The sequence below is a fragment of the Boleophthalmus pectinirostris genome, unplaced genomic scaffold, assembly GCF_026225935.1.
Source record: "Boleophthalmus pectinirostris isolate CB_2022bp ecotype Guang Dong unplaced genomic scaffold, ASM2622593v1 HiC_scaffold_4, whole genome shotgun sequence".
Taxonomy (NCBI): Eukaryota; Metazoa; Chordata; class Actinopteri; order Gobiiformes; family Gobiidae; genus Boleophthalmus; species Boleophthalmus pectinirostris.
Window position 1 is genome coordinate 33,781,122 of NW_026571353.1, and position 24,253 is coordinate 33,805,374.

General features: G+C 38.2%; 1 protein-coding gene across 2 annotated transcripts in view; it reads right to left on the bottom strand.

The window, feature by feature from the left end:
• frmd3 (FERM domain containing 3) overlaps positions 1–24,253 on the bottom strand; it is a 161,348-nt gene that overhangs the window by 31,710 nt on the left and 105,385 nt on the right. For both annotated transcript variants that reach the window (XM_055161663.1, XM_055161664.1), the window contains exons 10-13: positions 16,790–16,878; positions 11,852–11,926; positions 8,968–9,036; positions 6,429–6,557 (exon numbers count right to left, since the gene is read on the bottom strand). In XM_055161663.1, coding sequence (XP_055017638.1) covers positions 6,429–6,557; positions 8,968–9,036; positions 11,852–11,926; positions 16,790–16,878 — 362 coding nt within the window. The remainder of the gene's footprint in view (positions 1–6,428; positions 6,558–8,967; positions 9,037–11,851; positions 11,927–16,789; positions 16,879–24,253) is intronic.

Below are 24,253 nucleotides of genomic sequence, written 5' to 3' on the forward strand. Positions count from 1 at the left end.
AATAGCAGCGATTGGTTAAATAAAAAAGTACCTGTCTACTGTCGAGCGAACGAATCCTAATGCTGCGAGGTCAAACGGTTTCATTTCACAATTTTGCAATTTTTATAAGTTTTAATGATTGAAAACAGGAATCATGAAATAAATTCACTGAATTAACGAGCCCCATTTGAACCTTATTTCATGAAAAGCTCTTGTGTAAAAACAGTCGCACGAGTGAAAAATCTACTCAGAAAGGGTCAAAAATAGCACAATATATGCCCGGCTTAAGTTGCTGTTTTGTCTAGAATGTTCCGCAGTATGGCATTAAAAACATATCTCCATGGAGACAAGCAGGCGTCTGTGGACTTAGGGCTAAGTCACACGTCAGCTCTGTGGAGAGGAGACCCCGCTCACAGTAAGAATGCATGCATATTTAGTTTTTCACTGTATTTTTGAGGCAGTACGACATCTGTGATTGGATGAGTAAAAGATAACTATGTTTAATGCCACACTCTGGAACATTCTAGGCCAGACAATATCATGTCCATGCAGGTGACAGACCGTCCACCATAAAAATTACATGGTACATCTTTAACCAGTTTTAAATGTGTAAAAATGTCAGTGTGCAATTAAAAAATAATGGTTGACTAGACTGCGAAAATGTGATTTGCAGCCTTTAGCTCTCAGAAATACTTGGAGGGAGAAACAGAACTAATGGGCTTTTCTCTGAGGTTGACTGATTATTAATTCATGACACACTTTGAGCATTTTTAAGTGTAAACTCAGCAGTTTGTCACAATAAAACAACACGGGCGATTTCTACCACCTAAAAGCTTTATGTATTATGTATCTACAGGACATTGCTGCACAATTTCTTTGACGGCTGCAAGATTAATCGCAATTTAATCGAAATCTGAATGCAATTAGTAAATAACAAAGGCTGCAATTTTTGATGTACCATATTTTCCTCCACAAACAACTCAATATCTAATTCTGCTTAAAAAACGATCTGCACAAACATATTCTAAAATGTGATTCTTGTATTATTTTGTCTTTTTGTCTATTCTTTTGGATATGTTTAAAATGTCAACTTTCAACAGAATCCTATTATTTAAACCTAAATCGCAAACTTGAAAATGGCAATTCCAATACTTTACCCTAATTTCTTCCCTTTATGTGTGTCGATATTCAGCCATTTAGGGGATATTAATATGCCATGTCTTCGTCTTTTACAAATAATAAATCATCATCATCTTTATTCCAGACTCATGGTTCACTTTTAAAACAGACAAGGACAGTGAACACAAAACAACAAACATTTATATTTTTAAAAGTCAACCATACCAATGTCTCCACATACTGGACTGATATTTTATTGCACTGAATCTCATATTTGTAAGTGACATTATTATTTCGTTGTTCGATTTGTTCAGTCTGCAGATAAAACTGTACATTAATATTCTCCTACACTCGTGCAGTAACAAACATCTCTGTTGCACTCGTCCATCGTGGCCTCCTCAAAAGCACCTGCAAAGTGTCATTGTAGACCACCTGCAGTGTTTGCAAACTGGCATTTGTATAATTAATCCAGAGTTGGACTGTGTACAACAGTGCACAATATGATTTTAACAATAACAACTTTACATCCTTTGTACAAGAACCAAAGGATGTCCACAGTGGTGATATGCCCAAGATATTTAAACTCAACTTTGCCTTGGTGCTTGATTTTGAAAAAGATGGAAACAATATGACAGAGGACTTACAAATATTGTAGACTTCTACTAAATTATTATTATTTTTTATTTTTTTCTCAAAATGAGGGGAGAAGATTCCCAGCCCATTTAAACATGCTATTAAATATTTGTACTAAATGTGTACACTTTATTTTAGAGATGGACAATATGGGCAAGAAATAAAATCTTGATTGATTTTTGTGCATACACTGGACGATTAATTGAATTTTAATCAAAGTCAGAGCAGGAACTGTTCATCTTTCCAACAAGGGAAGCACTTTACATTTTCATTCTTATCATATATTATTATTTAAGACATACGCTGCCTTCAATTACATAGATAATTAATCTAATTTTAATAGCTCAAATTTATTACATTTTACACCATAACCCTAGCCAGGCTAATGCCACCTAGTGCCTCTGCTCAATTTCATTTCTCTCTGGCGACTAGGTCAGGAATCAAAATACACTAGACGATTTGCAAGAACCCTGGAAGTTGTAGACCGCACACCAGCCAATCAGCCAAGAGCCACACATTCTGTGTTGTCAACGATTCCCGAGATCGAGGATTTAAAGCCGGAACAAAGAGAATGTTTGGTGAATTTTATCAAAGGGAAAGACGTTATTGCCCTTCTTCCTACGGGATTTCGGAAAAGCTTAATATACCAGTTATCCCTGTTAACGGAGCATTACATACGTCACGACCAAAAAGCAGCGATTGGTTAAATTAACAAAGTACCCGGTTACCATCGAGCGAACAAATCCTAACACTGCGAGGTCAAACGGTTTCCACAAAGTGAAACCGGCTGATGAATCAAGCTACCATAATCCTCTTTCGCAAGTAAAAATAAATCAACAGTAAACCTGTTTCATAATAATCCTCAAGTTCACTATTTTGCAATTTTTCTCAATTTTAATGATTGAAAACAGGAATCAATGAAATTACAATGAATTAACCAGCCCTGTTTGAACCTTATTCTATGCAAAGCTCTTGTCTATTCTCTTTGTGCATTTTATTTTTATTTTAAGTTCCAGCATTTGAAAATCTTCATTAAGATCTTCATTTTGGCGTAATTACCTTCAACACTGAAAATAAAACACGCTACAAAATTGATTTCCATGTTTTTCACTGGTCCATTGACTCTTGATGGAAACGATATTAAACAGCGTTAAAACACATCCAGTCCTCTCGCCTCAGGTCATGACCACGCCTCCAAAACATGTACAACAATGATGAATTCATTAAGAGGGCAGAGGACACTGAAAACAGCATCACGTGTGAGTCAGAACTGTTAAATTAAATCTGCTTTTTTCTGCTTATAGATTGAGAAATTTCACAGTCGTGCTACACAACATAAAGTCCATATTAAATCTATGGTCCATTTGAAGGTTCAGTGGAGCAGAAAGCAGCCACACACAGCCGCGCTCACAGATACATTCCTCTGAGCTGTGTTCAAGTGATGAGAAGGAAATGGGAAAATGCAAAACTACAAAGGCTAAAATAAAACGTAAAAAAAAAAGTGGAAGTTTTAAATGTGTAATGTTACGTTTGTTCACAATCCTGTTTTCTTGGGTTATAAAATGGAACCTTTCTTCGCGACCGCACTAAAATTTTGTTGCTTATTCAGTGGAAGGAAACTTGTTTATGCAATCGAACACACTTATACTGAAGTTATACTATATACTGAAGTTTTATGTCACAATTGTCATGGTTAAAAAAATTACAATATGATAGTTATAAAAATAAAATTGCTGAAAATATTATGGATATAAATAATTATAATTTTAATGTTACGTTCCATGTTTAAACAACTGTAAAATAATTGTGCTTTATTATAAGTGAAAACTTACTTACAAATGTACAACAATTCACTCTTATGTGACAGATAATACTCCCTACAACAGAGCAACAACTCGCCCTTATGTGACAGATAATACTCCCTACAACAGAGCAACAACTCGCCCTTATGTGACAGATAATACTCCCTACAACAGAGCAACAACTCGCCCTTATGTGACAGATACTCGAACCTCGCCTTATGTGACAGATAATACTCCCTACAACAGAACAACTCGCCCTCATGTGACAGATAATACTCCCTACAACTGTGCAACAACTCGCCCTTATGTGACAGATAATACTCCTACAACTACAACTCGTACAACAGAACAACTCGCCCTCATGTGACAGATAATACTCCCTACAACTGTGCAACAACTCACCCTTATGTAATATAATACTCCCTACAACTGTACAACAACTCACCCTTATGTGACAGATAATACTCCCTACAACTGCACAACAACTCACGCTTATGTAATGGATAATACTCCCTACAACTGTACAACTCACCCTTATGCAAAAATAATACTCCTACAACTGTACAACAACTCACCCTTATGTGACAATAATAATACTCCCTACAACTGCACAACAACTCACGCTTATGTAATGGATAATACTCCCTACAACTGTACAACTCACCCTTATGCAAAAAATAATACTCCCTACAACTGCACAACAACTCACCCTTATGTAATAGATAATACTCCCTACAACTGTACAACTCACCCTTATGTAATATAATACTCCCTACAACTGCTCAACAACTCACCCTTATGCAAAAAATAATACTCCCTACAACTGCACAACAACTCACCCTTATGTAATAGATAATACTCCCTACAACTGTACAACTCACCCTTATGTAATATAATACTCCCTACAACTGCACAACAACTCACCCTTATATAACAGATAATACTCCCTACAATTGTACAACTTCCCCTTATGTAACAGATAATACTCCCTACAACTGTACAATAACTCACCCTTATGTAATGGATAATACTCCCTACAACTGCACAACAACTCATCATTATGTAATATAATACTCCCTACAACTGCACAACAACTCACGCTTATGTAACAGTTAATACTCCCTACAACCGTACAACCGCTCACCCTTATATAATTATGTCTCTTGCTTATCTTTTTTTCTACTTATTTAGAATTTATTATTACCATTTATATTTTTTTTTTACAAATAATTTCCCTTGTGGATCAATAAAGTTTGTAAGTCTAAAAACAGAACTAGTTCATTTTAAACATTTCGCAGTGGGCCAAAGTTATTTTTCACTTAACTTATACATTCAGAGCATCCTGTTCCTACAGAAATAAGTTTAAGTTTAACCTCAAGAGCCGTTAGAAAAAATATACACCTTTTGGTCAAATATATGGGAACATTTTAAAAAGTCACAAACTCGTCCATCTGCATCTGGTCCCATCGACAAACAAACTCAACGTTAGAATCCAAACCGTTAATTGACGTTGATTGTCGATAACTAGAGTCAGAGGAGGAGGGGCGGCCTGTCCCGTGTGCCACAGCCTAAACCTCCACGAGCCTCAGGGCGCACCACGGCGGGTATTTTTAGACCCGCTCTGATTGGTGTCTCCGGGGAAACGGGCTGATGGGGGGCGGGGCATCAGCTGCTCAATTAAATGTTTGTCACTCTGCCAAATGTGCAGCCACCAGGGAGCCCAGTTTAGACCAGAGACATGAACCAAAAACTGTGCTAGAGTAAGAGTACAGTTACTTTTATAATTACTCGAGTACAAAATACGTGCGTTTATTTTTCAGCTTTGTCAGTTTTAGTCTATTTTGTGACTAAAACACTTGGGACTTGGGACATTCATGATGGGAGAAATAACAAAAAGTACAAAACAAGTAACAAAGAGTACTGTTAAAAGAGTATTACTATAGTTAAAGTATATTCTGTATATTTTATGCCTGTTACGATAATTACTATATCACATCTCTAATTTTTTCATGCCTTCTTCTATTAAATTACTCTACTCTAATGTTTTTTTATTTGCATTTTAATATATTGTTGTATGGAGTTTAATTTGAAAACTGCTCTGAGAATGCTGTAAATAAAAGTTTTCTGAATCTTAATATGTTTTCTGTGTAATACAGGGGAACTTTTTTTTTTTTATCATTTATCTGTACTAAAATAAGGTTTGAGCCATTGTAGGTTGAATAAAGTATTAACTTATTATAAAAACAAACTAACTACGGAGATTTTTCATTCGGCTGTTCATTTATTGCAGTTAATGTATTTTTTTTTAACATTGTAAATTAGTTTCATTATTATCGTTTGTTATCTATATTTGATTATTGATTTTATTTGCTAATTTAAATTTTTTAAATGTTTTTTTTGGTATTATGTGTATATTGTACCTACTCTGTGCAGCACTTTGGAGACCTTGTGTTGGTAAAATGTAGCCAGGCTGGTGCCACCTAGTGCCTCCACTCAATTTCATTTCTCCCCAGCGACTAGGTCAGGAATCAGACTTTTTGCAAGAACCCCGGAAATTGTAGACCGCACACCGACCAATCAGCAAAGAGCTGTGAAGCCATGACGTCAAACTCAAGCGCCTGTCTGGGTCCCCGTTATTGCCCTTCTTCCTACGGGATTTGGCGCATTACATACGTCACGACCAAACAGCAGCGATTGGTTAAATGAAAAAAAAAAGTACCCGCCTACCGTCGAGTGAAAGAATCCTAATGCAGTGAGGTCAGACGGTTTCCACGAAATGAAACGAGTTGATGAATCAGGTTAGGTCAAATGTGTTATACACATAAAGTTGGACTGGATTGGATATTTTCATCAGCAGTATATCGCTCTACAAACTTTATTCTCGTGTGTCTGTACTCACTGGTGTCTGGAGCGGCCTCCTCGTACTCGCTCGGGGAGGGCAGAGCCGGGACCAGAGGCTCCATGTTCATGATGAGGTTTTTATGGCTCAGAGAGTTGAAGCTTCGACTCTGTCCAAAATGAGCTCTGAAACATAACACAGAAACACACAAACACAAAAAGGTTAGGAATTGTGAAGCACTGATACCACTTTTTCCAAAACAAGTATTAGTACTTTATTTTGGAAACTAATCAATTCCGATACCAGACATTATTATACTGGTAAGTCTAATTCATTTCATAGGATTTTTATAGAATAACCTACTTTTTCATCTTGGAATACTTATTTGAGAGGCTGTTTTAAATGTCTACCAAAATCACTGTACTTTCACCATAACAGTGAGTGTTATCTTTTATCACGGTCACTCTTTGACCAGTACGGACATGCTATACATCTTTTAAAAGCTCTGAACCAGTTCTATTCATTTGCCTTTCATCAATAACGATAAGTCACAATACACACACAAGCAAAGAATCGCCAGTGCCACTCAGCAATGTTAGCATGCTACTATTGTAAACACAAGAGCTGCACTTAGGGTGACCAGATGCCCCTATTTACCCGGGACAGTCCCAGTTTTGAGCCCTGTTTCCCCTGTCCCAGCAGATTTATCCAAAACCACTGATTTGTCCCAGTTTTATACAAGAAATGTCCCAGGTGTCCCTATTTTTGACCAATCTGATCCCTGCCAACAGTAAAGAGAGGCTTAAATTGTCATTTGTTTAAATAAAATACAGAAAAGCTGCTTAAAAATGAAAAAAACACAAAGAAAATATGGTTATACTGACTGCACAGCAATTCTCCTTAATTCCACACTCGTTTCACATTTTATTATTACCAACCACCACAAACCAGCAATGTCCTAGTTTTTTTATTTTGGAAATCTGGTCACCCTAGCAGCACTATCCTTTGAAGAGTCCTAAATATATTTATACTTGATACAGTCACTTGTGCATGATTAAGCTTAACGTGCAGAACAGTTTATGTGTTTCTTTATGGTCACCCCACTGCTCAGAGGCGAGACGTAAGCAACAAATAAGACGGAGAGCAGTTACAGTGCAGTATCGGCTCTTGGTATCAACAGAGCACTGACACCTGATATCAAACCATACTGGTATGTGTATCGCTGTATCCCTAGTTAGGAATATTATTTTCTAATAGACTCAGCAGCTACTCGGTTTAGCCTTATTTAAACTGCTTTACTCCAATCCGTGCGCCCTCCTGACCGATATATCGGTTGGCTGATATTATCGATATGGACACTTGGAAGAAATATCAACTATTGGACTGAATCTTGCCAATATTGTCCACGTGGGCATGTTATAACTTGTTATAAAACTTAGACTCTATATTATGTCCATTTAATTCAATTTACAGACAGATAAATTTCCTTATATGTGGCACTGCATCAGTATTTATCTGCAGAGTCATTTGTCTGTATGTGTGACGTCGTACTGCCCCTGAACGCATCCCCAGACTCATGTCACTCACATGCTCTTGTTTACACATGCAGCTGCTGTCAACATGTTGGATTATATTATTTTTGTAGACGATTGTTTTAAGTCAGGATTAAAAGGACACTTATTTGTGAAGACTTGTGATCTGAGAGTTCCCTGTGTGAGCGGTGAGTGTTGCAAATCTGTCAGTTTTGAAGCTACTTTTGGTTCCTCCTCATTATTTAGCTGCTGTAGCTCCCACAGATACAGCCTGTTTATGCGTGGGAAGGCCTGCTTAGTGTAAAGTGACTGTAGTGGCTGTACACATGTTTTTGGACCTGCACTGATATGTAAATGAGCTGTGAACAGAGGTGTGAATGATCTGCATTTACGCATGTAATTAATTACTGTGGCATGCACGCCTTTACCACTAAAGGCTGATAGCGGTAGTTTACTTTCTTTACAGACTAGAATGTGATGCAAAAATGCCATTAGTCCGACCTACTGTCCTTAAGTATGACAGTAAAGAGTCAGAATAACAATAAATGTTGCCTAAATAAACCCAATATAAAATCCAATAGAACCAAACCTAATTTTTATCATCAATTGAAGATCTATAGTAAATTTTTACATCACTAAATACATATCGGCTTTTATATCGGCTATCGGCAGCTCCAACTCCTGTTTTATCGGTATCATATGGGCCCCCCCAAAAAAATCCATATCGATTGGGCCCTACTTAATATAACATTAAACTTCATTCACTCATGCGTCGTGGTGTCCTTGCTGTTTAACCCGTACTTATTCAAGAAGTCTATTGTTTTTCCACCTATATTCAACAAAAAATGTAGTAATTACTGTGTCAGAATTTGAAATTATATCTTTCAAGTCTCCCTACTTAAGAAACCACTGCTTTAATGTATTATCACAACATCTGTCTATACCAAAACAAACATGGCAGTCAAATACACAATTAATCATTTCAGTTTTTGTGATTTGCAAATTCATAACTTTGTATAGTGTGTATTTTTCCTTCTTTATTTCCCCATTGTTCATAACGTACCTGTAGACCTCGGGTGGGTCTCTCTGAATCTTTGAACTGGCCTCTATCACCTCCTTGGCCACTCGTCCACTAGAAAAACACAACAAAACAAAGTCAACAACATCATCAATATATTAGTCATGTCCTGAAAAACAACAAGGAAATGCACAGAGACAGTAATTACATAGAGACGAATCTGTTTCTCATCAGATTACACAGTGCAGTGGTGGAGTTTCCGGGAGCAGGTTAGACCCTCCATTACAGAGACTTAAAATAGCTCCAAGACTCCACCGGATTGTTATTAAAATACTGTTAACTAAATATTAAGAGCACAGATGTTCAGGCAACTGTTACGAGCGGGCACTGTTCAGACAGGCAAGATTTAAAGTCCCTGTACTTGATTTTTTCCCGCATATTCTCTTGTAGAACAGCTGATATATAGTTTATTTTGAATACATTTATGTTTTTCTATGCTTTATTCATGTTTTTTAATTCATTTTATGATTTATTCATCACAAAACTGCTCTAAGGTACATATTAGAGCCCGACCGATATATCGGCTGGCCGATATTATTGGCCAATATGGGCACCTGGAGACATATCGGCTATCGGCCGATATGCTTGCTGATATGGGCCGATATTTCACGTGGGCATGTTATACCTCATTATAAAGCTTAGACTCTCTACATTATGTTCATTTAATCCAATTTACAGACAGATAAACGTCCTAATATGTGGCTCCGCATCAGTATTTATCTGCGGTGTAATTTGTCTGTGTCTGTGTCCGTACTGTCCCTGAACACACCACCAGAGTGACGTCACTTCACTCACGTGTTCATGTGCGCAACACTGAGATTATATTATTTTTCGGACAATCAGTTTGAGTCTGGATAAAAAGGACATTTATTAGTGCAGACTTGTGATGTGAGGAGGAGCCTGTGTGAGCGGTGAGTGTTGGAAATACATCGACTTTGAAGCTAGTTTAGGTTTTGTTAGCGATTAGCTGCTGTAGCTCCCACACATAAACAGGCTGTTTTCTATTGGTCTATTGTAAAGTGACTACATTGGCCGTATATTTGTTACTGGACCAGTATTGATATGTAAATGAGCTGTGAATAGACGTGTGAATGATCCACATTTATGCATATAATTAATTACCGCGGCGCGCACGGCTAAAGGCTAATAGCGATAGTTTACTAGCTAGGAGTTATGGGTCGGTCGCGATCAAAGCGGCTCTTAGAGCGAACAACAGGAGCCTGCTTCTTATTGGGAGCCGTGTTTTCTCTTTTTCTCACTTTTTCTCTTCATGCCGCATGTAGACCCGTAGTTTGACAGCAGCAGCGGCTGAAAACGAAACTTTCAGAAATCTGCGTGTGCATAGGATTAAAAAAAGTGCATATTTGGCTGCAGTTCAGCATAAAATGAATAAACCAGGACTAAACTTGGAGAGTCGCTTGGGAGCCGAAAGAGTCAGTTGCTTTAGGGGGCCGAGCCGGTTCTCCAAAAAAACAAAAACAAAACTGGAATACCCATCACTAGCAGTGACAGTAACAGTAGCTAGAATGTGATGCAAAAATGCCATTAGGCCAATCTACTGTCTGTAAATATGATGTTAAGAGTCAAAATAACAATAAATGTTGCCTAAATAAACCCAATTTAGAATCCACTAGAGCCAAACCTATGTTTTTTAATCAATTCAAGATTTACAGTGAATTTTTACATCACTAAATATATCGGCGATTATATCGGCTATCGGCAGCTCCAACTCCCATTATATCGGTTTCATATCGGCCACAACTAAATCCATATCGGTCGGGCTCTAGTACATATTTGTAGCCTATATTTATTTTCAAATTGAAAGTTTTGCATAAATCCACACTAGTACGTATTGCAGTCGTTTTCGTTGTGGATGCAGAGTTCGTTCACACTAATCCGATGGAAAACGGCTCCAGAGACGGAACGATCTGGTGCCTCCAGCTCCCACGAATTCATCTGAGTACAGATCTGATCTGGCACCGTGTGGATGCCTGAAATCACTGATAGCTGAGAGCTCTAGCTGCGTCCTTATTGGACCACGTCACTGTGACTTGAGCCTTCCTGATTCACTGGGTTTGTGACATCGATCATCTGACGCTATTACGGAAAACAGTTTAAACAAACCAGAGACAAACGGGAAACAGCGGAGCTAGAACTGTTTGGTAGGAGAAAAGACTGTTTTTACACTTGCCATCTTCCTCAGATCGAAATCGGCTGCTGCAACTTACTTACAAGGTCTATGTGTTTGACCTGCAGATGTTTAATCTCTGAAAAGTTTAACATGAAACATCTCCAACGCGATAGAAGCACAGAACAGACTCACCAACAGCAGAACACCCCTCTGTCACAGAAAGAACACTCATATTCCACTTGTGTCCTTTTTAATCCGACAGAAGCTGAACCGCGTCAGGGCACAAGGAGAGAGCTGTTTTGTTGAGCTCTTAGTTTATGCAAATGAGCCATGTGGTTTTAAGTTTAGTTTCTGTAAAACGTAAACAAATATGCTCAAAACTGTGTGGACAGGGAAGACTTGCAGACACAGAAACGACATGTGTGGACTCAAATCATTTCTGATACGGTGATACAGTGGTTCTAAGTAACTCTTAAGTAAAATGTTCCACAGTATAGCACTAAACCTATCCATCACCATGGAGACAAGCAGGAAACCCCATAAGGCCAAGTTACAGGTCAGATCTGGAGAGAGGCGACCCAGCTCAGAGTAAGAATGCATGTTTTACAATGCAATTTTTAGCAATAAAAACATCTGCAATTGGCAAAGAAAGACAGAGAACTTTAATGTCCTATTATGGAACATTCAAGGTCAAGCAATAATACTAATAACTATTAATTTTGGTTAAAATGTGGTCACCTGTATCTGAAGCGACTCCCTTTAAAGAAGATGTTGCTGCTGGAGACTGTCTTGATCTGACTGGACTTCGCACATCTGAAAAAAACACAAAACATCAGACACCATCATTCATATATTTATTAAGACATTAACTAAAAAAATAAAGTTAAATATGAAATTTATTGATTTTTATGGCTAGAAATGCAGCTAGATTTGTGATTTTAAATTCAGAAGCATTATAAGGCCCATATTACATCATTTTCAGATCTATGTTATAACGCTGTTTCCTCATCAAAAACAAACGTGGCATTGTGTTTTGTTTAATTTACAAATGTTTAACACACAAATACTCCACACCTCCAGGTTGAGTTCTTCTCTCAAACTGAAAACCCTCTGTTCCACCTTGTGATGTCATGTGGTAATACAGGGAATGCTTCACTGTGTTTTTAAATTCCACACACCTTCACTAGAATCATTTGGATAATTTCTGCCTTGGAATTTCCTTGAACTAAAGGTAAAATGTAGATGTTAACATGAAAACTACCGCTTCCTGACATCACAAGGTAGAACGGAGCATTTTTGGGCTTTAGAGAAGCAGACAGATGAATAATAGTTTGCCCTGATGAAGGCTGAAGGGCCGAAACGCAAAACTTTATCTGCCATGTGGTATTAAAGGCTTTTAATTATTTTGTACTTTTTGAGTGCCTCGGTTTTTTCAGCTTTGTATTTGAGACTGGCCCCTACACTGAAGCGCACCGAAACGACAATTCTGCACAATTTTTGTATCTCCAAGTAGCACTCCTGCCCTCAAAGTTTTGCAGACTAATAATAAAGTTTGTGAATGAAAACAAAACACAACTCCAGGTCTGTTTTTAATGATGTAACAACATTCTAAAATGGCTTAAATCTCACAGGAGTCAGATTTGCGTAATACAAGACCCAGAGGTGTGACAGCTCCATTATGGCCCTGATTGATTCTGCTCATACGACCCCACACTCAGTGCAGTTTAGGTAGGTCTAGCTACCAAACAGAAACTGTAAAGAAATAGGTGCGTCTGTGACCAGAACTGAAGAAGCAGCTTGGATAAGTGAGGGAAACGTCTTCGACCAAATAAACTTTTGTCCATTTGACAAATTGAATTTCTTCATTTTCCCATGGCTTCTACCTGGACGACTGAGAGATTTTACACATATAGGACCTATAATATTTGAAAAAGACCTGAAATATGAACTGCTAAAGTGAGCACATTCATGTTTTTTTGTTTATACAGTATGTAACCTTTCTGGTGGACGGTGCATCACTCACTGGGGTTAGCATGTATGCAAATGTGAGTCTGTGTTTGCTCCGTCACGCTGCTGTTGAACATCTGATTTGATTACGGCTGCAGAAGCTGTGACAGTGGAGCTGACAGCCGCTGTGTCAGGAGCTGCTTCAGGACGGAGGACCAGTGTGGGACAGTGGTCAATGGTAAACGCACATTTTCATACAGGACTTTTCCATCTTCAAGGCACGCAGACACTGGGTGCGTTAAGGACACAACAACAATATTCATTTGTAGGAGCTGGAATTGTACCAGCAACATGTGGATCAGTGAATCTGAACGCTTTACCAGTGATGTTTATGTCAAGAGTGAGATCAAATCACCAACTCTACCAACTTCTTAGTACTTTTTAGTAATGCAGTAAAATTGAATAATTTGATTAGTGTTGTCACAACTTAATTTCGGTACTAAGGAATAGAATTGATACTTGATACTAAATCCAATATGACAATGATAAATGTGATAAAAACACTATTCTTTAGACAACGTGATACTTTCTTGTATATTCATGTGGTCTTACATCTGTGTAAGGTTTATAGTGACCAGACGTCCCTGTTTACTCGGGACAGTCCCAGTTTTGAGCCCTGGGTCTCCTGTCTCAGCAGATTTATCCGGAACCAGTGATTTGTGCAAGTTTTATACAATAAAAATATCCCAGGTGTCCCTGTTTTGGACAAATGTAATACTTACCAACAGTAAAGAGAGGCATAAATTAAGATTTGTTGAGGTAAAATACAGAAAAGTTGCTTAAAAATGACCAAACACAAAGAAAATGAGACTATACTGACACATATAATGACACATTTAGTCGTGAATGGGCCAAGTGCAAAACAATCTTCCTTAATTACGCACTCTTTTCACAATTTCATTATGACTAAACAATCTAAACCCGAGAGTGTCCCAGTTTTTGCTTTTGAAATTCTGATCACCCCAGGTTTCATGAGTATATACTAGTCCATGTGCTCTTATACTTGTTCTGATACAGCTCAAGATCATTCTAAAAACATTCAGAAAAGGTTCATTTCTGTCCTGTGAGTGTGACTTTTTAGCACTGATACCTGCTCAAATGATTATCTAGGTTCCATACTAGTTTTTTATCCATTAATATCTGATTTTCAATACATTTGACGACCCTAAATTAGACTGCACTTATTGACCTTGCAGTTGTAACTGAACCGCAGCAGCTCGAATAAAGATGTGTACGTTTCAGAGTCGGTGTGTTGACAGGGAGTTATGAGTTTCAAACAGCCTTGAAGCGATCAGCTGTGTCTCCTCTGAGTGTCGAGTTATTTAAGATCACTGCTAACGGCGACTGTCAACACAAAACCTAACAAGCAAAACTAAAATGAAGACTTTTTTATCTGTACCACACTAAAAAAGTTACACACTGGACTTTAAGATCTACTTTTTTTTTAATTGTTGTTTACACTGTTGGGCAAGTTTCAAAATTGTAATGTTTTATTTATTTATGACTTGTTACTGTCATTTCAGAGTAATTTGTTACATCACAATATTACTGCGTCATATACAGACTGAACAAGGACTAAACCAGGACTGAACCAGGACTAAACCAGGACTAAACCAGGACTAAAACCAGGGCTGAACCAGGACTGAATCAGGACTGAACCAGGATTAAACCAGGGCTGAACCAGGGCTGAACCAGGACTAAACCAGGACTTAACCAGGACTAAACCAGGACTTAACCAAGACTGAACCAGGACTGAACCAGGACTAAACCAGGACTTAACCAAGACTGAACCAGAACTGAAACCAGGACTAAACCAGGACTTAACCAGGTCTAAACCAGGACTGAACCAAGACTGAACCAGAACTCAACCAGGACTAAACCAGGACAGAGCCAGGACTAAACCAGGACTAAACCAGGACTGAACCAGGACTGAACCAGGACTAAACCAGGTCTAAACCAAAACTAAACCAGGACTAAACCAGAGCTGAACCAGGGCTGAACCAGGACTAAACCGGGACTGAACCAGGACTGAACCAGAACTTAACCAAGGACTGAATCTGGACTAAACCAAGACCGAATCAGGACTGAACCAGGACTAAACCAGGACCGAATCAGGACTAAACCAGGACTAAACCAGGTCTAAACCAAGACTGAACCAGGACTGAGCCAGGACTCAACCAGAACTAAAAAAGGTCTAAACCAGGACTGAACCAGGACTGAACCAGGACTAAACCAGGTCTAAACCAGGACTAAACCAGGACTAAACCAAGGACTTAACCAGAACTCAACCAGGACCGAATCAGGACTAAACAGGACTAAACCAGGTCTAAACCAGGACTGAACCAGGACTGAGCCAGGACTCAACCAGAACTAAAAAAGGTCTAAACCAAGACTGAATCAGAACTCAACAAGGACTAAACCAGGTCTAAACCAGGACTAAACCAGGACTAAACCAAGGACTTAACCAGGACTAAACCAGGTCTAAACCAGGACTGAACCAGAACTCAACAAGGACTAAACCAGGGCTGAACCAGGACTAAACCAGGACTGAACCAGGACTGAGCCAGGACTAAACCAGGTCTAAACTAGGGCTAAACCAGAGCTGAACCAGGACTGAACCAGGTCTAATCTTGGACTAGGCCTTGGAATCTCGCTCGCGGTTACCCAACGGTCTATGCGAGGCCCGTCCCGACATTTGGAACTGTAACGATGCCATTTCACCGCTGCTGAAATCTCGGTGATTTTAGCGAATTTGTATGAAGAAAAAACAAAAAACCCACCACTTCAATCCAGGTTAAAAATGCATTGTAACACAAGTTTCTGACATTTGTACCAAGTAAAATATTAAAATTTTTTTTTCCCTGTAATACCTTAAATTACTGTGTTATAGCTAAAAGTAACGCATTACAGTAATTTGTTACTTTTATAGTGCGTTACTCCCATCACTGATTGTTTATCTTCCATGTTTGTATTCTATCCGTGTGTTTTTTAGAATGATCGCACCACTGTCATAACTTTTACTAATTTAATAAAGAAAAACATCTTTTGAATGATGAAAAATCCTCTGAATATCACTTACTGATACTTTGCAGCTGACGAAGTGCTGTCAGACTTTAAAATTAGTTTTATTTTAACACGTCTGACCAGAAAGAACGGATTTAGCTGAAGCTTTTTTTGTTGTTGTTTTGTATTTGTTGTGGGTGTTGCTTTATGTTTTTGCGTTTTGTTTCTATGTTGATTTTTGTTAAATGTTGATTATTGTATTTTGTTAAATGTTAAATTCTGTTGTTCTTAATTAAAAATAAATAAACAAATGAAATAAAATAATGGTCATAAGATAGTTAGCCAACAGTTTTTCAATTTGTCACTCACCTTTTTGTTGAAAATCTAACTTGTAAACCATAAATGCTCACAATTGTCAAACTCAGAAATGTGCTGTTTAAATCCATTTTGTATTTTTTCTGGCGTTTTAAGACAATCTTAAAGCAAACGACAGGAAGAAGAAACCGATAAATCTTGTACTTTGTTGTTGTAATCTCATAAATTTCCATATCGTTGGAAAAATAAAGGTTGTATATTTTTCTTGTATATTGTGTAGACAGTGTAGTGCCTCTCATTAGCTCTCACACGTTCCCTGTAGGTTCTTGTGTTTTGTTGTGACAGACTCACTTGTAAAAGGCCTGGTTCTCCACGCCGCACTTCCACAGGTGTTTGCAGGCGGCGGGAGTCGAGGTGTGAAACGTCAGCACCAGTTTCTTCTACAAAAACAGAGACAAAAAACAGGAGAATGTGAAATGTGATACGTCTGAATAAAACATGACCCTGGTCCAGATTAAAGGCCTGGAGAGGAGAGGCTGTGCACAACGCTGACCCAAGCCCCAATACTGCAGGAAAATCTACTGTTGATCCTAAATAAAGACTGTCGCCGTTCTCCATGTAGTTATCTTATATTGTTCCAAAACAGAAATGTTACATCATGAGTATTTAATGGTTTAAAAGTGACTAAATTTTAATTAATTTATTTTAATTAATTTAATTAAATTAAATTTATTTTAATTTAATTTATTGTATTCAAATTCATTAATTGTACTTTATTTTATTTTAATTTATTTATTTGAATTTAATTAATTAATTAATTTTTATTTATTTTTATTTTATTCCATTCAATTTAATTCAATTCAATTCAATAAAAAAATTATCTAATCTAATTTTATTTTATTTTATTTTTTAAAATCTAATCTAATTTTATTTTATTTATGGTCTGTTGTAAGTCTAAGTGATAAATGTAAGTATTAGGTATAAGGACATAGGAGGTGGAGCACAGATCAATAATATGGGGATGAGTTAGAGCTACATGGAAAAGCCCAGAGCTCTGTCTCTATAAACGATGCCATATACACATACATATACACATACATATACATGTACATATACAGACACAGAGGCCTTGAGTGATGAGGTCCACACTTTACAGCGGGAGATTTACAGGGTTCATAAAATGCAGTTTAGTCCCAGAGCTGAGTGTGCGCTCTGCACAGCCCCTCGTGTTTTATGAGAGATAATCTACATATGATCCTCTAAAGGTCTGGACACACAGTGCAGCGGTGGCATGTGTGGCTCTGCACCAGGATTTACTCTGGAGAATACTGTCTACAAGAAATAGTCCCACTTTGGATGATCAGAAAAGAACAAAAACATAAAACATGCACCTTTTCAAGTCAAGTGTCATTTAGAGCAGTGAGCTTGGTGGGGTCAGAAAGAGTTCTACAAACTAAGGATTTTATCAATGATTTCTTTTATTATTGTCCACAACCACAAAATAAACATATTCATATCAAATACTGATTTTAGTGATCACTAGGAGGTCCACAGCTAATCGAGGATGTCATCAATAAAACATTTCACTTAACATTAAGAAACAATTCTCATCTAATAAGGCAACATTATATAGATTTAATTATTTTAAAACAGACAAAAGTGAGTCAAGAACGTGATCTACACATGCTCTACAAACATCTAACATACTTAAAACATATGAGGTAGTTTACTTTTGCTGCCAGACGATGTTCACAGTGTTAATGAAGAAGTGTGAAGAATCCGTGTGTCATTCGTTCATTTGTTTTTCAACATAAAACCAAAAATAAGAAAATGAAAAAACAACAATTTTCCTCATTATTTGTCTCCAAAACCAAAATGAAAAAAAAAAAAAAAAAAAACAGATAACGATCTGTTTTTTCAGTTTTCGATTTTGTGTTTAAATGAATAACGGAAAAAAGGATTTCCGTGACTTAAACTGCTCCATACGGTCTGAACCAGGACTAAACCAGGACTAAACAGTTGTCAGTCCTGGTCTGGTCCCAATCTGGTCCCAGTCTGGTCCCAGTCTCATTCCCGGTCTCAGTCCTGGTCTCAGTTCTGGCCTGGTCCCAGTTTGGTCCCGGTCTTGTCCCGGTCTCAGTCGTGGTTCTGTTCCTGGCCTCAGTCCTGGTCTCAGTTCTGGTCTGTTCCTGGTCTCAGGCCTGGGCTCAGTCCCAGTCTCAGTCCTGGTCCTGGGCTCAGTCTTGGTCTGGTCACGGTTTCAATCCCGGTCTCAGTCCTGGTTTGGTCCCGGCCTCAGTCCTGGTCTCCATCATCGATTTGGTCCCAGTCTCAGTCCTGGTCCTGTTCCCGGTCTCAGTCCTGGTCTCAGTCTCAGTCTGGTCCCAGTCTCAGTCCCGGTCTCAGTTGTGGTCCTGTTCCTGGTCTCAGTTCTGGTCTGGTCCAAGTCTCAGTCCCGGTCTCAGTCATGGTCTCAGTCGTGGTCCTGTTCCCGATCTTAGGCCTTGGCTCAGTCCCAGTTTCAGTCTCAGTCCTGGTCCTGATCCCGAGCTCAGTCTTGGTCTGGTCCCGGCCTGGTTCTGGTCTGGTCTGACCTGGTTTAGTCCTGGTTCAGTCCTACAAAATTGAAACCTGAAAAAACGACTCATTATCCATTTTTTCATTTTGGTTTTGGAGACAAATAATGAAGAAAATAGTTGTTTTTTTGTTGTTGTTTTTTTGTTTTTATATTGAAAAACAAATGAACGAATGATACAAGGACAGTGACGCATTCTGTGATGTGAAAATATGAAAAGTCCTTCATTTCAACAAAGACACGTCTACCTCATCTGTTTTAAGTGTGTGAAAATGTATAAACTTATTGTAATGTTGTACAAAAGTCGTCTGCGTCATTGTTTTTGTTGTTTTTGTGAGAGGTGCGGGAGTGCGGAGAGAAGAGTCTGCGTCAGGCAAATAAAAAACATAAAATATCATCTGTACAAAGTGGGACATCTGGTTTAGTACGAGAGTGAAACATGCGGTGTTTTTCTCCGAGACTCAGAGACGCTAAAATCATCAGTGACACATTTAAAACAGGCAGAAATGACACTGAACACGGGACAAGTGCAGGAGGAATCACACATGTTTAAATTTATATATTTACATGAAGTTAAAGTTACACAGATCTACATGGAACTGACATAATGAATAAAAAAAAACTAAATTTCAATGCCAAAACAGTAAACTGAAAACATAATAATGCATACAGAAACAATCGGTGTTTCATTTGTTCATTTGTTTTTTCAAAATAAAACCAAAAATAAGAAAAGGAAAAAAACAACTATTTTCTTCATTATTTGTCTCCAAAACCAAAATGAAAAAACAGATAACGACCGTTTCCTGTTTCTGTGACTTAAAATGAGATGCCGGACTGAACCAGGACTGAACCAGGACTGAACCAGGTCTAAACCCAGAATAAACCAAGTCTAAACCAGGACTGAACCAGGTCTAAATCAGGTCTAAATCAGGTCTAAATCAGGTCTAAACCAGAACTGAACCAGGACTAAACTACGTAGCTCTAAACCAGGTCTAAACCAGAAGTGAACCAGGTCTAAACCAGGTCTAAACCAGAAGTGGACCAGGTCTAAACCAGGTCTAAACCAGGTCTAAACCAGGTCTAAACCAGCAGTGAACCAGGTCTAAACCAGGTCTAAACCAGAAGTGAACCAGGTCTAAACCAGGTCTAAATCAGGTTTAAACCAGAAGTGAACCAGGACTAAACCATTCTCAGTCCTGGTCTCATTCCCAGTCTCAATCCCGGTCTCAGTCCTGGGCCTGGTCCTGGTCTGGTCCCAGTCTCAGTCCTGGGCCTGGTCCTGGTCTGGTCCCGGTCTCAGTCCTGATCACCCGACAGTCGCAAGCGCACCTCCGGGTCCGCTCCAACACTCAGTCCTGGTTCAGTTCGGCATCGCAGTTTTAAGTCACATAAACAGGAAACGGTCGTTATCCGTTTTTTTCCATTATTTATTTAAACCCAAAATCGAAAACTCGAAAATTGAAAAAAAAAAACAGAATCATTATCCTTTTTTTTTTTTTTTTTTTTTCATTTTTGTTTTGGAGACAAATAATGAAGAAAATAGTTGTCTTTTCAGTTTCTTATTTCTGGTTTTATTTTGAAAAACAAATGAACGAATGCTACACGGATTATAAACATAGTGTGTGGTGTAATGGTTTGGCTTTAGGGAGAGGCACCAGGTTGGGGGTTCTATTCCTTGTGTGTAAATCTACTCACCTGTGATGACTATGTGTTAAACAAAAGAAAAGACAAAAACAGTGAAAGTGTTTCTTAAGCTGGAAGTCCACAGCCAGACAGAAGCAAGTGCAAATCAGCAGAGGTGGGCAGAACTTCAAAATAGTATTACTCATTTAGAAGTATTTGAGTAAAAGTAAGTTAAAGGGTCCATATTACACTTTTCTCTGATCTGTGTTATAATATTTCTTCATCACAAACATAACTGGAGTTTTGTTTTGTTTCATTCACACGTTTAACAGTTGTGTTGTAGTCAAGACCGCAGTAATCGAGACCAAGACCAGTCCGAGACCACAGGGTCCCGAGAACAGGACAAGACCAAGACCTAGACCTCTGAGAGTCGAGACCGAGACAAGACCGGGCTGGGCCTGGGTAGTACTTGGATGGGAGACCATTAGGAATTTCAGGTGCCACAGGGGGGCGCAAGTGGCAAAAAACTGTCATTGTGTCCTTAGGCAAGACACTTCACCCACATTGCCTAGTATGGTGTGAGCGTGAGAGATGGTGGTGGTTGGAGGAGCCGATGGCGCAAATTGGCAGCCTCACTTCCGTCAGTCTGCCCCAGGGCAGCTATGGCTACAATAGTATCTTACCACCACTGAGTGTGGCGTGACTGAATAATGAACTGTAAAGCACTTTGGGTATCTTGAAAGGCGCTATATAAATACAATCAATCAATCAATCAAGACCGAGACTTTTAAAGGTCGAGACGAAGACAAGACCAACACCACGGCCCATCGAGACCAAACCGAGACCATCTTTCCATTCGATTCAGTTCAGATTCAATTCCTTTATTGTCACTGTCATATAAAATAAGAACTAAATTACATTAGAGCATAGTATTTTTTATTTTATTTTTATTTTTTTCAGTTCCTTTATTGTCACTGTCATATAAAATAGTGCAAAAAATGTGCCAGTTGTAGGAGCTCAGAACTGCTGCATCTATGCACGCTGCCATCTTTTCTTTGTCATTTCCTACATTTATTTGTATTTTACAGTTATTTTGGCACATACATACATATATATATATATATATGTATGAATATATAAATATAAATATCAATGTTTTTATAAATCTTATTATAAATCTTTATTAAATCTACATTTGATCTGATTAATGTTCATTTAAACTTAAAATAAGCAAAGCAAACTGTACTGCAACTCTGTGCCCTTTTTATGGACCCTCACCCACAGTTTGAGAACCCTTCTTTATCACGGGCACAGGCGGTAACAGGTGGAATGTTAACAGGTCCAGGTGGGTGCAGGTCTCTAAAAATGGACCCATGCAGGACTCTGGGTCGGGTCATGCTGGTCATGTGCGGTGATCACGGTGGATGTTAGGCCTCTTAGTACCACTGTGATAAATTTTTGTGGTTATTGCGACAGCCCTAATTTAGCGGCCTCTACACATTTACTGGCTGTAATGAAATATGATCACACTTGGTGAGTGTCAGACCTCAAGTCCTAGACAAGTCCAAGACCAAGCACCTTCGAGACCGAAAGAAGACTGAGTCCAAATGTGCTTGAGTCCAAGATGAGACCAAGACTGTAAAAAATGTATCTCGAGACCAAGACCGATCTTCAATACTACGACATGATTTAACACACAAACCCTGCATATTTACTCTGAGTTCTTCTCTCAAACTGAAAAATCTCTGTTCCACCTTGTGATGTCATGTGTTAATACAGGAAGTGCTCCACTGTGTTTTTAAACTCCACACACTTTCACCATAATCATTTGGATAATTTCAGCCCTGGAATTGCTCATCTCTACAAAACAAAAATGAAAAGGTAGCTGTTAACTTGACAACTACCACTTCATGACATCACAAAGTGGAACAGAGCATTTTGAGCTTTAGCGATGTGGACAGACTAATAATAAATAATTACTCAAGTATGTGTAAATGAAACAAAACACAACTCCAGGTCTGTTTTTGATGCGATAACAACTTTACAACATGACTTAAATGTTCACAAGTCCATTTATTTTGTGTAATACGGGACCTTTAAAGAGTGACTGAACAAAACACCTGATTTATAATTTGAAGTTTATGTTAATGATGATTAAATAATGAACAAAATCTGGTCTTCTCAAAGGACAGACACAAAAATGAGAAAAACTAAATCGTATCTGAAGGAGAAGTGCAAGAAAGACAAATGTTTTTTTTTTTTTCAATTTTTTTGATTTGCAAACTTACTCACAAGTTACTCAAGTAAATGTAACTGAGTACTACCCACCTCTGCAAATTAAAGCATGTAACTAGACTCAAATAATAATGAGCGTGAATATTTTGAAGAAGAATGACATTTTAATTACAGCTGAAATGAACAATGACATTAGTGTGAGTTGAACAAGACGCGACGGGCCCTGATAATGATTTCAGCTCTAAATATAAAACAAGTGAACAATGACAAAGTGCTGTTTCATAAATGTAAGTTATTAAAATACATTTATGGTTTGTTTTTACAGTGTGAGTTCGACTGAGGTGCAGAAATGAAACAGGAAACCCTCCGTCCTGTGAGCAGATCAGATCAGATTACAGGTGATGGGTTCATAGCTGCTGTTTACTTGAATGTTGCAAAGTTATTCAGTCTAAATCAAGAGTTTAACATTATATTTGGTCACCACTGTTGTTGTAAACATTTTTCTGTACTGCTTGCACAATCTTAGTCTAGATGTGTAAGAACTAGGCACTTTGTAGACGTCTGTGCTATGAGATGAAGAGAGCAATGCCCTCAGTGTAATCCATGTGGCAGCTCACTCAAAATCAGACCAGATTGTAAATTATATTGCGTGGAATCTGAGTCTGGTCCCTCGTGAATCTTCCCATTTTCAGATGGAAGTGATTGACAGGTGGATTAGCCAATCAGGGATATGCATTGTCCGTCCATATTGGAAAAAGTAAAGGGAAAAAAAATTATCACAGGGGACTGAAAAACATTGCAGATTTCCGCAGAATCGATGAGCGATAGGGATGTGCAAAAATACTGAAATATCGATATATCGCCAAGAGTATTTTTTGGCATATTTAACTAAATTATTTTGTTACAGAGCTACAGTTTTGTTGTTTGTTTAGAGGAAGAAAACTTGTTTATGTGACACATTTGACATTTCCACTGATGATTAAAATGTATGTGTTTCATATGAACTTTGCACAAGAAGTGGTTTCACCCTCAGGCTCTACTCGGGGTCACATTGACCCAAAGATTTTTTTTTTCCTTCCTGCTCTCTTGGGGCGGGTCAATCAGACCCAAAAATTAATTTTCTCACCTGGCAAGAATTTCTTTGAAAAAAAATTTTTGGGTCTGATTGACCCGTCCCAAGAGAGCAGGAAGGAAAAAAAAATTCTTCAGGTCAATGTGACCCCGAGGAGAGCGTGAGCGTGACCTTCAGTATCACAGCCATGATACAGCTTTAATTTTTATTGAACCATATCAAATCATTTTGAAATATATCGTAACGAACCAAAAGTGCACTGTATCGAGATACGTATTGTATCTTGGCCTATGTATCGAGGTGTCATATC